Genomic DNA, 14,290 nt, shown 5'->3' with positions numbered 1-14,290 from the left:
TTTTAAATTGGTTACTGATTTTCTTCAGACTTCTTCATACATTGTGTTTTTGGGTGTCCGTCCTATTATTTTGAACACCTTGAAGAAACTTCTTCACAAAACAAATTTTTTTTGGTCTTGAGAACTCATTTTCTTACGAATGCCTCCAGAGAACCCGTGTTTTTGTCCTCTTTAATATTTCCCAAGTCCACCGATAGCGAGTTTCCTCAGATTTTGATCAGACTCAGAGATGAACTGATCACATTACACGAGGTAAAGGTCAAAAGTCTGAAACTGACAGAAACTGCCCTGGTCAACAGAAGCATACAACCACAACAGCAATTCAAGTTTTTAATTCATGTCTTTTTTACTCCTTTGCTTTAAATGTTAAGTCAGTTTTCCTCAAACTCTGACAGTTAATGTAATCTCACTTTAATTTTGACTCGTCATTCTCATCTGTATTCCACAGTTCCTCCCCAGTTCGTCAAGCGGCCGACCAACATTTATGCCCACGAGTCCATGGACATCGTGTTTGAGTGCGAGGTCTCGGGGTCACCAGCTCCCACTGTCAAGTGGGTCAAGAATGGAGATGCTGTCATCCCCAGTGATTACTTTCAAATAGTTGTAAGTTCTCGACACCACATTGTATTTGCATGATTTTGCATCATCACATTGTCAAGACTTTGAGATTGGTTAGAAGTTCTAGTTGTAACCTATTTTTATTTCTGTAGAAGGAGCACAACCTGCAGGTTCTGGGTCTGGTCAAGTCTGATGAGGGGTTTTACCAGTGCCTTGCAGAAAACGATGTCGGCAACATCCAGTCCAGCGCCCAGCTCATCATCTTGGATCACGGTACGCCACTCTCCATAACCACCTATAGTATAGTGTGCAAATCTGATGTTTTAGTTGACTAGATCAGTTCAAGTCATACATGAAAAAATGACAAAAAACACAAATTTGATAAGGAACAAACCGCCTCAGACATCAGCTGTACATCTTATAAAGCACAAAAGCAGAAGTTGAGAAATGTTAAAGAAAAAATATATTAAAGATAAAGAAAAAATGATTGAATGTTAGACGCTGAGCCTGTGGCTCAGAAACTTCCAGTGCCCTGTTTGGCCTCTTTAGAAAGAGCAATGAAGGAGGAAATGATCGATGGGTGTGTCTCCAGCTTTCTATACAGTTTGTCTTATTTGGAAACACCGAAACAAATCCTGGAGGCTGTGCACGTCCGTGAAGGTGTGAGGAGAGAGTGAGGGTGTGTAGTGAACAGTGAAATGAAACCGCTGGGATCACGTTAGACCAGAGGTGACTCAAAGGGAACAGAAGTTTGCTGTATCTGGGGCGAGCGACGCTCCGTCCATTCCACATCCCGTCTCATAGAAATGCTGTTAGAAAAGCCTGCCCTTTGATGCAGCATCTTTAGAAAAGCAAAGGCCTCCTTTTAGCAGGGAGCTTTACCTAAACAAGAGCCCTTAGACCAGGGAAGTTAAAGAGTCTCTCTCGCTGTACATTTTCCTTTTAAGTGGAAGGAAGGTTTTCAAAGCTAACTCGCAGAGAGGAGCTGCTGGGTGCAGAGAATGACAAAAGCAGACGCCAAGGACAGTGGCGAGAAGACTAGAGGTGTCTGGAATGAGAGGCAAATGTAAAATAATCATAATAACAATAATAATTGAACATCTTCGTACTAGGGGTAGTTTTGTTTCATTACCTCTGACCATTAGAGAAATTGTAACATAACTTAGATTTGAAAAAATTTGCATAATAATCAGAGTCTAACCTGCAGGGCTGAAATAAAAAAACCTCTCTGCAAAACAATAACAGCAAACTACAAGAAATTCACGATAATATACAAGACAATTTCACTAAAAAGCAATAATCAAAATAAATTCAGAAGGTGGAAAAGTGGAGGAACAATAAACCGGCAAGTGGAGTGAAGGCAAAACATTGCTCCTGCAGCAGAAATCAGCGTTTCTGTGTCTAGAAATCATCATCGCCATTAACTGTTGACTCAAACTGTTTCGCTGAGAAAGATGGGAAACTGTAATCAGGCGTGAACTCCCCCTTCACTTGAAGCAGGTGGCTAATGGATTAGCATAGCAGTGTCCAACCGGTGGGCCCCCAAGCTGTGCCGCCCCCTCCGATGGGACGTTAAGTCCAAAATAATGACAACCTGCAGCTCATTGTGTATTTGTGTTTGACACCAGCGATAAGGGTGTTGCCACTTTTCATGCCCCCAAGTTCCTTTTCTTTCTTTGTTTGAGTTGAAGATAAATGGGATGAATTTACCGACACAGCTGCCCTTGCACGTGGGGTTCGCCCTGAGCAGAGCTTTGAAGAAATTAATCTCTGTTTAATCCATAAATATTACAGAGGATCTTTTTTTTGCTTTGTTACGTCTCTGAGTGCGTACATCTGCCGTGGTCACGCTGATTCTCGTTCAAGCACACGAGCCTCCACCAGCTCTGTTCTCCAGTTTCCTGTTTGTGTATTATCCGCTCTTCAGTCTGAGTCTCAGATGGTGAATGGAGAGAATAACCGAAGTCCCCGTGACACTCTTTATTCTTCCTGTAAATTATTGACGTTCTGTGCTTATATAGACACATCCACAAACGCTCGCTTCACTGCGTCAAAGTAATTTCCTCTCTCAAAGGTGCAATTTGTGACTCCAAATGGTGAATCGATGAGAATGTGTTTGAAATCAGCTCATTTTCCACGGCTATTTGTGTTTTGTGGGAGCGGCTCAGTGATGTGAGGTTGATATGAATCTCTTTAAGTTCTAGTGGAACAGCATCTCTTTCCTTCCATGGCATGGTGTCTGCTGGTGCTAACAGGGAGGCACACGGACACGGGAAATGTCGCAGTTCGCTCGTCTCCTGCACACGTACGCAGCTGTATCATTGTTAAAATGCAGAACTGAACTGAACAACAGATGTAAGCAAAGGCAGCAGGCTCAGCAAGGCTTGTAACTGATTCTCCATGTTGTGTTCTGCACTGTTGGCCGACGTTAATGCTGGTTGATTTCTTCCAAAGGGGGGGGGGTCATGTGATAGTAGCCTGACGAATCGGTGAAGGCCACGTCATGACTGAAAAGACCCAACCAGCAAGAAAAAGCTGCTGCAAAAGTCCAGACTCGTGTGCACACCAGGAGTATCCATAGTATGGATGCAGCGCTACATCCATCTGCCACTGTTCTCCCCTTGTCTTTCTCAGACACCTGCCTCCTGTGATAATCCAGCACACTGGGCTTTGTGTTAATTGTGCTGGCCTGAGTCCCCCCCCACCCACCCACCCTGTATGACCACCCTCCCTCACAGCTGGGCATCTTTGTCCACTTTCCACAGACACTCCTCTTGCTCTGTGCTGCCCCTGTGTGTTTTACCTCAGTCGAGTGTCCTGTGCACACCTGCCAGGCTCCAATCCTTCCTGAAACGGGGCCAGGAAAACACGCAGTCTGTCGGTCGGCTGCTTGCAGTCGGGGGCGAGATAAGCCGGGGACTTGCCACAGGGATAAAGTTGTCTTCACCCAACAGGGAAATCAATGGGGGCGAGCTGCTTCTAAACACCCAGCGGCTGCGACTTGGCTAATATTCATTAGCGGTCATAATCTTTGCATCTTGACGCTGCCAGCTGCGGTTAAATGCAGCTCCATGATGATTCCTGCAGAGGCTGTGTGGACTGGAAAAGGGTCAGCTGTTAGCATGTAGAGCATTACAGTACTGTACTCCGGCTGTTATTTATAGTGATAGGTGCTCTGTATCAACACGCTTGGCTTTGAACTGGAGTCGTTGACGATGAGTTTTCACTCGAACAACATTTGTAAAACTTTCCCAGCACAGTTTATCTTGATTTGGCCATTTTTGACCCTTGAAAGCTGCAGTCTGCAACAATTTTCCTGGACATTCCACAGCAATGTGCAATATGGGTCAGCTAGTTGCAAACAGATGTGCGGAAAAAAGGAGCACAATGCTAGAAAGTGGTCCTCAAGGGGCGGGGGGACGACATAAGTATGCAGTGTAACGCAGGACAAGCAGTGCCCCCTTGTAAACCTGCCACATTAGGAGCTGTCGCAGGTTTGTGCCAGTTGTGCTTGAGTTTCTGTTGTAAGTCACTACTTGTTGTCAGAGAGATCGACGGCGACAAGACATCTGAGAGTTACAGCGATGCAGAGGCCGGAATCGATAAAATGACTGGTCTCATCTGGAGATGTGCTCATTAACAAGTTTGACGGAATAGTTCCTGAGGTTTTCCTCACATCCCCAGCAGACCGGCCCGGCCTCTCGTCACTAAACTATAAATACAATCACTGGTGGCTGGTGTTAGTGATTCACTGCCGGCTGTCTGTCCACCTGCACACCTCACTGTCACAGTGACCATGAGGGCGGGTCGTGGACGTGCTGTTTATAGGATTATTGTCACGTGTCATCCGTAGACAGTGTAGCAACAACTTGCCTTGGCCTTTTCCAGGCAGATGATTATGTGAAATGCTCATGCATGAAACAGCAGTAGGCGGCAATTACAGCCCGGAGAGGAAATGGGCCACGTCTTTCAACTTTGAAGTCGTACACGCCTAGACAAAGCACTTGTTTACATGATTGTCATCTTTCCATGTGCTTTAAAAAGACTGCGGCACCGTTTGAAGCTCGATAAGGTGGCGCACTAAAGTGTATATCCAAGTTTTACAGTGCGGTTCCCTTTCCTGCAGTTCCTAAAGATCGAGGGCAGAGCCGAGACAAATATTTAGTTCTCAGCATAACTGCGGAGTGGAGAGCTGCACAATGTTGCACCCACGTGTGAGAGACAGACATTCATCACTGCAAAGAAAAGGCTCTCCACCTTTTTGTTTTTCCATTTGTACAATCAAAAAATCCATGGCTACATACCAGCCTGGAAACTATTACTTAATACCCACTTGTCAAAAATTCAAGCACCTGAAAGCTTAATATGAAAAATTCAAACAGATCTGCATTTGACATTGGCAAATAAAAGGGGATGCACTTCACTGTGCCTTTTTGCTTTTTATGTTTGCATACATTGTCAGAGATGCACTTTCATTTGCATGTGAATTCTTACTCTTGCTCCCTCCATATGCTGTGATGGTAACTCGATATGGAAATACTCCTCTGTCTGAGGTTTGTCTGTCCCTCTCTCCGCCTCCTCTTCTCTTCATGCCCACAGCTCACGTAAATACTGGTTGGACATTTTGCCTCCTTGTGCCCAAGCCAAGTACTTCACTAGAAAGCTTCAAAGCTTGTTTGGATGTACAAGGTCTGAGCTCTCATGCTGTTTTACTCACAACTGCTGAAAAGTGAATCTCGTTGACATGAAAGAGAGGGAGGCATTTCACGAAATACCAGAGTTTTCTCACCTGAAAGTCTGAACCAAGGTTGACGTCTTTGTCACATTGTAAACGTTAGATCTGGTTAGTTTTGTTTTTACATGTCCTGTCAGTCCGTACTCATCACCTGCGTGGGCTGCGTCCACCTGTACTTGACATCGATTGGTTTCTGGACAGGTGTGGATATTGAATTGTCTTTGCTTTGTCTTTTTGAAAAAAGAAGCCTTTCCATTCACAAACATTCTATTGTCAGAGGAGAAGACAGGAATCAATCCTGACAGCTGCTTCCACTTCTTTTTTACGCGTCAATTGTTTTATTTTCTCTTGACTTCCTGAAACTCTTCCAGAAGTCCAAAATATTCAAATCCAAACCATTTTGCAGTTTGATCCGGATCAATTCCATCTCTTTTGGTCGGACTAAACGTCGCTGTGTTGGTCTCGACCGTCGTCCGAGGCACCTCACGCTTGTTATTTTGGTTCAGACTAAAGTGAGAAGTTCTTTCTCCTGTAGTCTGATGTTCCGAGAAATTATTTGGGTTGTTTTATGATGAAAGAAGAATGATGCACTATTTCTGATGCTGATTAATTTATTCAAGCTTTTGTTAAATCCAAATCTTAAATATTCAAGCCCTCCTCTTCAGTCTCCTCTCTCTCTCCTTCATCTCTTCCTCCTTCACATTCTCTCGGCTTTAGCCCACCTCCGCTTGCTTCATCTCCCCTCTCATCCAGCCACGCTGCCGTTAGTTTTTCTTCCCTCCCTCCTCCTAGACCTGTGGCAGGAAACAGCAGAGCCCTGTCCTCCCCTCCCCTCACAGGTACCAGACCCCCGCTGAGAGCTGGAGATGCCTCATCACCGCCTGTGGTGCCTGGTTTTCCGATCGCAGGCGACAGGACTGCGCGATGAACTGACACTGACGCCTGTCCCCAGAGCTGCAGCTGACAAAGTGACAGCCACACAGAGATACTGGGAGAGGATATTTTAAGACTCGCACATACCCTAACTTCATTAGTGAATCAATTAATCACAGCAGAGTTGAGCTCCAGATCTCTGTGTGAAGTTACTAAGAGTCTGTCTGTACTTGCAGACGACTTGTTGTTGCCAATTAACAGAAAGTCTCAGAGTCTCACATGCTTTGACTCGGGACCAAGACACTTAACACTAAATAAAGATTTAAACCTCAGAAAGAACACCAACGCAAGTTTTATTTAGATGTAACTAATCTACAACACTGAAAATGAAATTATACCTCATCTGGGAAGGATCTGAAGGAGCCAGCATGGAGCCTTTTTGTACCCTTTAAATAAAAACTAAAATTATAACAATGGCTTTTAAGTGAGATAAATGCATCTCTACATATTTCTGTAAATGCAAAGCAATCCAGAACAAACACCAAAGAACACACACAACGACGACTGTGAAAAATCTACGTTTGGTTTGTTTGCAGCCCAAAAAAAAGATCAGACTTTACAGCTGGAACGCGACCCGGCCGGGGGAAGCTGTTGTAGAGAAGAAATTCTGCTCAATTCTGCCAGAAGAAATTCTGCTCACACTGTCGACCACAAAAAGCCTGACAAAGACAAACAGAACTGATAACTGCAGCAAATTTGTAACAAATAGACACTAAAATATAGAAAATGTATTGTTTCAGCAAAAGCAGTAATTATTTCCACCCGGAGCATTGATGCACATGAGGGAACACTGCATTCGTTTTTGTGGCTCTGTGCAGAAACACAAGTAAGACGCGGTTTACGTACAAATATATTTAGATTTTTGAAGCTTTATCCTTTTTTTTTTTTTTGTGTTCTAGTGCGAATAAAGAAGTACTTCAGTTGAAAGTCAAGAGAGAGATGACTGAGAAACTCTAGCAGCTCTATCTATCTGGCGCTGCAGAAAGACATTTATTATGAATCCCTGTGATATAAAATGTAACTAGATCATGATTAAAAAGCAAAGAGACTCTGAGTTCCAGTGAAGTTCGAGCTGTTAAAAAACAAAATCCTCTTAATACACTGGCACAAGACAAACCACCGACGAGGGGAGATTCCTCTGTTACATCAGAGCGCCGCCCTTATTCCCTGCTCAAATCAAGAAGTGAGAATCTGCTGCTAAAAGACCCTTCCCTCCAGCCAGACTCCACCAGCACTGTATAAAAGCCCCGGCCCACTTCAGGGAATTCAGTGTGCTCCATCATCTTTTAGCAGGGTCACGGCCGGGCCAGCGGGAGCAGAGTGTGTAACGTTGTGAGCATGTGAACGTGTCAGCGCCGCGCGGGGCTGCCATGTTTTCTGTTTGGCACCGACTGCATCGTTAAGTGTAGCTTCGACAGCAGGCGCCAGCGTGGAAATGTGACGGCTAAACAACGTGTCGCGTTCGCGTACACGTGCACGCGTATGGTCACACTGCTTTTGAGGCTGTGTCCGAAATCACTCACTATAAAGTGAGGTGGCCGTGCTGTCTGAATGTGGAGTGATAATTCTTACACGCTAAATGGACAGAACCCACTGTGGACTCATTGTGTTCCACTGTGCGTTGTGGAAAGTAGTGTTCAACCGATGGTTAACAACAGCAGAGCAATGGACCATCATGCATTGCGCTCATGCAGAGAGGAGAGAGAACTGTACGATGTGAAAAACTAAATTGTGCCTGAATGAAAAACAAAAGCCTTAAGAGAAGCAGCCGCAAACACAAAAGACTTTAATGAAGTGAAATTAGTTGCAGACACTAAACATTTCTCGTTTTAATTGTGAGACAATCATAGACCGTAAATAAAGATGGATGACGCGTCTCCACCTTCTATCGATGTCCAGAAATGGGGAATGGAGGTAATTATACTGTAGGTCCCACTGATACATTCAACTGTCAATCATGACATTTCAACGTTTCATAGCATCAAATAATCAATAATCCCAAACCTATATTTGGAAAAGTTAACAAACCTAAGATGACAGAAACCATCTTACAGAAAGATTTATTATGTACTCTTATCTACACCCATCTGGTGACATGGAGGGAGTCGGAGTTTAGGACCTGTACCACAGCCAGCCACCAGGTGGTGATACAGGCATCTTTCTTTTTAGCATACAAACGATGACGCATAGTGCAGACGAGCGCACTATACAGTCCTCCTTATAGAACTCCCTATACAGTGAGTGGGCGGGAGTGAATGCGTGTTTTCGAACACAACCTTTGTGTTTGGTGATCGCCTTCATTCACTGACTGACATTTTCTCTCTCACTGTTCGTTCAAGCCTGCATTCATTATGTCAAGGCCTCTCTCGCCTTCACTTTGTTTCCCTCTGCTGCTCTGTCACACACTACATCTTCTCTGAGACTGCGTATGTGCTCTTTATCATACATTTGGAGGCAGAGGCAGAAATACGTGACAACATAATTCAGGCCTTCAAAAAATGACTACATGAGTCATTTCCAATAAAAACGACAGCAAACGCCAAATTGTACCTGTTTTCTTCGCAGCTAGATTTGAACATCTCGTGTGGCTGTGGGTGTTATTCTAATAAGCACCTTATCTTCACTCACAGTTGCATTATTTGCTGTCGGTGGATTACGGTTGATTAAACAAATATGATAATATTGTTGTTTTATTTAGAACATTACATTTATAAATGCCTGTGATCATGAAAAGGGAATTTAAAACAAATCAGGGGCATTTGATGGAGAATATTAATAATATGTAAATGTGAATATATTACACTGGATTCTGCCTCGTGGCAAAACATGTTGCAATTCAAATCTCGGGATAAAGCCCTAAAAGTGTGCACGCAGTGAAATACACACACAGACACACACACAGACACACAGACACACACACACACACACACACACACACACACACACCATGTTGGTGATAGTGATTAGTGAATGTGTTCCCCCACTAGAGGCTATAGGAACCTGATCAGAGAAATTGTCGCCCAAATTGATTGTTAAGAGCAGAAATCAGCCTCCACCAAATTTGTGTTTTGTACAGACGCTGATAGCTGAGTAAGTGTTTGTGTTGTGGCTCCGTCTCTCAGGGGATGGTGCTTAGTATGTGTGTGTGTGTGTGTGTGTGTGTTTACAAGCAGAGGCTCTCACTGTGCCGGCTGAACTTTTCTATGGGTTGTATTTACTCAACCGTGATGAAAGGCTTTGCCTCATTTATAAATGGTCTGTCGCCCAAAGTGCTAACTGCAAAATGTTATGGATGACTGTTTTGCTCTGGTTCTGCACAGGAAAGACAAAAAAGGGATTAAAATAGCCTTCAGTACCTGCGTCAGTGCTGCTTTTTTGAAGGTTGGTCTCGTTATCAACTTCACTTTTAGGCCTGACTGCTTACGTATGTGTGCAATCTGCTTTTTCCTGGCAGTGTGTTTTGCACAGCCCACCAACGCGTGCCCAACACACACTCGTACAGGATGCCGATCTGATGGCTTTGGACGTGGACGGTCCTCTGGGTGCAATAACTGGAAGTACCACATGGCACAAAAACATCACTTTCCCTTCACACCATTCCCTCAGCTGAAGGCAGCTGACCCCTGTGAGCGGCGCCACCAAAGCTGGAGCTTTTATTTTTCCTGTTAGCAACGGCCCTCCCTCTCTCTCTCTCTCTCCACTGAGCCGCCCAGTTTCCATAAGCTAAAAGTAGAACAGTGAGGAACAGCACAGTGGGCCGTGCGCACCCCGCTGCCTGCTAACAGGGTGTGATACCCGCTTCTCAGTAGGTGTAATCCAGGGAGGCCGTTTTATTGGTGGGAGTTTGATTAGTTGGACCGTTTGATAGCGAGTCTATCGAGGGAGACGCAGCTGCTCCCAGTTCTGCAAACATCCCGTTTGACCTTTTCAGTCCTTTTTCTGGTTGTTCGGCTCCACTCACTTTATACATGAAGTGTCGCAATTGCATGTATACACACATGCACAGTGTTGCACAGAGCTTTCCCTGAAATCAATTACTTCACTCCGGGCTTGCTCTGTTCCCCTGGAAAGGTTGCATTGTATTTGTGTACCTCTGAGGTAATAAGATACAAAGGCAGGCAATGCAGTAAGAAAAGCTTGTTTCCAGTCCTGGGCATTGGTGGCAAAATGCTCTGGAGATGTGCAACATCACTGGCTGTTCTGATCTGCTTGAGAGCCGAGCCCAGGAGGCCTCGCTTTCTGCTCCCAGCCAGCATGTGGAGCATGTGATGCATATGATGCAGCTTCATATAAAATGTGAAAAGAGGTGTAGAGGGGGTTGGGTCTACACTGTATACCATAGTTGTACATCATAATTTGCATACCCAAGTCTGTGCACGCAGCTGTTGGCCTCATGATTGTGCATGTTCTTGCAAGTGTGTGTGTGTGTGTGTGTGTGTGTGTGTGTGTGTGTTGATGCAAAGCGCTCAGAGGAACAAAGCAGTCGCACCCAAATTAACTCACCAGTGGCTCATGGTAGCGGGGGTACATGTGTTTGATGGCGAAGGACTGTATGTACACACAGTGGATGGTTAATTATTGATGTGCCCAACCCCATTCAATTACAGCCGTCATCTTCAAATAGGGTCGTTTGTTTTCCCACCACATGTTGGGATCTGTGGATCCTCTGGGTTTTCTCCAGTCTCTGTAGAATATATATATGTGTATACATGGCACTTTACACATTCCCGCACATTAAACCCTGCGCTTGGTGTTTATTTTGAGAACCCAGAGCAGGAATTGTCACTTTATGAAAACCAAGTTACCAGAGAGAAAATTGCCAGAGGGCCGGGAGTGGATGCAAACGCAGACATACCATCGACCCATCCAAAGCATACGCCACGCAAAATACCTTCTATGTGTTTATGTGGGCCCACAGGGAATTTGAGAATGTTGATTTTGGATGTGAAAAGCAAGATAAATGCAAAATTGAACAAACGGTGGCATTTAGGAGGGAATAGCTGCAGGGTTTCAAAGGGATAGCTTTTCTTTTTTTTGATCCACAAGAACACGCGCAGGCTTTTGGAGGCTTTAGCCGTCTGATAAAGAGAAATACAAACACCTCCCTTCTACTAAAGTATTTAGTGTATCACCACATGGCATCCAGGAGTCCCACTGATCTATCAGATGGGTCCTTTCACATCCCACTTTGTCCCCGCAGCCAAAGGAGCATTCAGGGAGCGTGGAGACATAAATACATCTGTGACCCACTCCAAACCCTTTACTGCAGCATTTATGTGTTTTCATTCAAGCAGAGAAGCTGCGTTAAGTTTTTTTTCCTCCGTCAGAATCTTGACCTACACATTCGCAGAGGCGTTAGCAGCCGTTTGTAAAATCGCAAGCTTTTACTCCCATATTTCGATATTCTGTGCGTGAGCATGTCCGTGCTGACCTCTCCAAGTTATTCCTCTTAATTTGCGTTTGATGTGTCCCCTCTGGCCTCATCGTCAGAATCACCACTGCCTCAAAATTGTTGCAGAAAAGTACTTCAACCTCTAAAGACTTAATGAGGAGAAAATTCATACATTTTTGAGATTTCCATGTATTTCTTTTAATTAATAAAAGCTCTTTTCTCTCCCGGGGACCGTGCCAGATTTCAAACATTTTTTCGATCATTGTGAACGTGCCCTAGAAAGTAGTCGGGAGGAAAACTGTGGTGATGCTGTCTGCCGGGTTCTTTATTTTTTATTTGGAGAATCGCTTTGAGAGACAAAGGCTTCTTCTTTCGTTTTTCAGATTATGTCGATGAGTCGGAACACCTTGTCAGTTTAAGCTTTTATGAGGTTGGAGCTTCACTTTAATCTCGGCTCTCTCTGATTATCGCAGCAGGAGCGAATGTGTGCAGATACGCTCCACCCCTCAGCAATCTGATACTCTATCTCTGCAAGCTTCCCCTCGGCCATGATAAGGTGTGTGGACACAATGCAGAGAGCAAGAAATGTCACAGATAACTTCTACAGTCCGAACGAGGAGTTTCCCCTGCAATGAAACAAGCGGCTAATCATTTTTCCCTCGTGCACAATGCATTTTATTGTGCTTTGTTGATGAGTGTGTCACATTTCTATTGTTTAATTGTATAATTTTTCATGGTTGTCGTCAAGGTCGTCAAAAGAAACTGAAGAAATAACAGAACCTCCTGCTTGGTCAGCCATTTTCTCGCACTCCTGTTATTTCTCTCCTCACCTCTCACTTTGTCTTCACTTGAAACGTTTGTCTTCTCTTTCTGACTTCCAGTTTCCTTTGTTGGCGCGTTAAGGAGCCGCTCAAATGTCATGAGCTGTCAGCCTCGCTCATCTCTCCAGTCTTATCTTGAAAGAGAGCACGGGGAAACGAGATTGTAGAGAAAAGAACAGTCGCAGCTGTCAGCCGCGGATTTACGGAACCAACTGTTTTCCACCTTTACCGAGCAACTTGCTGAAATTATTCATTTCATTGGCTTTATCTCGCTGTTTTAAGCTCATTCTCTCAGACCTGCTTTCCCTAATGAATGTTCAAGTAAGAAATACATTTCAGGTTCCCTCTATGTCACCAGTGCGCCTCACTTACAAAGACTTGCTTTCTTTTAGAGCGACCAAAGGTTCGAGCCTTTGCTGCGTGTCTTTATCTATTCTCTCTCCCCATTTCATGCTTTGTCGTCTAATTTAAGGCCCGAATAATTATTATTTCTATTTATTTCATTTGTTTCGCGCTCTTACTGTAGCTTTCCAGCAATGTTGGAACCGGCTATCATCTGACCACAAATTAGCCTCTGCCGTCAACAGCCAGTATTTAGTGTAGTAGTGTCCACAGTGGATATCTGGGCTGTTTACAGTGCAACTAGTTTCTTTAATCACACAAATCCAACGTTTCTCTAAACGAAACACAAACATGTTGTAGGTGTTTTGGATCCAGACAACATTTTAAATCAGCACATGAATACATTTAAAAAACGATGCACATCAGTGAATGTGTTCTTCGCCTCTTCTTCTGCTTTTTTTTTTTTTTTTCATACACACAGTATGAATCATGCAGCCTTGCCACATTTGATCCTTTGTCATACAAAATCCATCCGTCTGCATGGGCACTGGAGAACTGTTCTGATGTCACTTATATTACCTCCACATGTTAATAAAAGAACGTTTCCCTCCATTTCATTTTGTTCAGGAGTCTATGATCTCTCCGCCCTCATCCTCGTGCACTTCAAGCCCAGAGATGTGCTCCTCAGTTTTCACTCAGATATGTTCTTGTGGCATGTTCGTATGAATATCCTGCATTTTGTGCTCATTCATGTTTTAATTGACAGTCGTCCTTTGTGTTGGTTTTCTGAAGCCTCTGTCTCCTGCCATTGTTCGTTCTCGCTCCGTTCATTCTTCTTTTCAATGGCGCATAAAAGTAGTGACTCTGTAATGGACCATTAGCATTGTGCTGGATTTGTCTCTCATGCGGTCGTCATTACCGAACCACATTAGACATGGAGGCTAGTCTTGAGAAAATCCATCCAGCAGAAGCCTGGCGTGGCCGGCTGGATTCTCTCTGAAGAAGCCTATCTGTGGTTACAGAGCTGTGGGTGCTTCTGGCACATTTCTTTATTCAGTCTGTTTGCGGCGTCTTTGTGGAGTTGCATGGCTCGAGCCTGTGAGGTAGGCTCTCTTATCTGTGGACTCAGACCAGATGATGAAAAAAAAAAAGTACTTGGCGTAACTTTACAGTTGTGCTCACCGGGGGACAACAGCAAAGGATTACAGCGTCCGCAACGCAAGATAAAAGTTTAAGTTGCGAGGCTTTAATCAGAACTTTAGCACTACTCCAATTATTTTAATTTTAGAAATGGCTTTTACTTCCGTTGCATATTAAGATGAATGCTTTGCTATGCATGTCTTTGTGCCAACTGTTTTGTGTATTGGTTACACAGATTTATTATGCAGATCTGGAGTAACCTTCCTCGTTAAGCCTTAATGCCAGACATTCATTACCTCTGGCGCAGAGACTAATGGCACTATTAATCAGCTATGAATAGAGCTTGGCATGGCGGTGGGAGGCTGACAC

The 14,290-nt window shown here is 44.2% G+C and overlaps 1 protein-coding gene across 19 annotated transcripts in view; it reads left to right on the top strand.

The window, feature by feature from the left end:
* The window catches only part of neo1a (neogenin 1a), a 154,041-nt gene that overhangs the window by 105,111 nt on the left and 34,640 nt on the right, over positions 1 to 14,290 (top strand). For all 19 annotated transcript variants that reach the window (XM_069526127.1, XM_069526145.1, XM_069526146.1 and 16 more), the window contains exons 6-7: positions 449 to 603; positions 711 to 831. In XM_069526127.1, the coding sequence (XP_069382228.1) occupies positions 449 to 603; positions 711 to 831 (276 nt within the window). The remainder of the gene's footprint in view (positions 1 to 448; positions 604 to 710; positions 832 to 14,290) is intronic.

Source organism: Paralichthys olivaceus, chromosome 1 (genome assembly GCF_024713975.1).
Source record: "Paralichthys olivaceus isolate ysfri-2021 chromosome 1, ASM2471397v2, whole genome shotgun sequence".
Lineage (NCBI taxonomy): Eukaryota > Metazoa > Chordata > Actinopteri > Pleuronectiformes > Paralichthyidae > Paralichthys > Paralichthys olivaceus.
The sequence above is the reverse complement of the archived record's forward strand: the minus strand, read 5'-3'. Positions and strand labels throughout refer to the sequence as shown.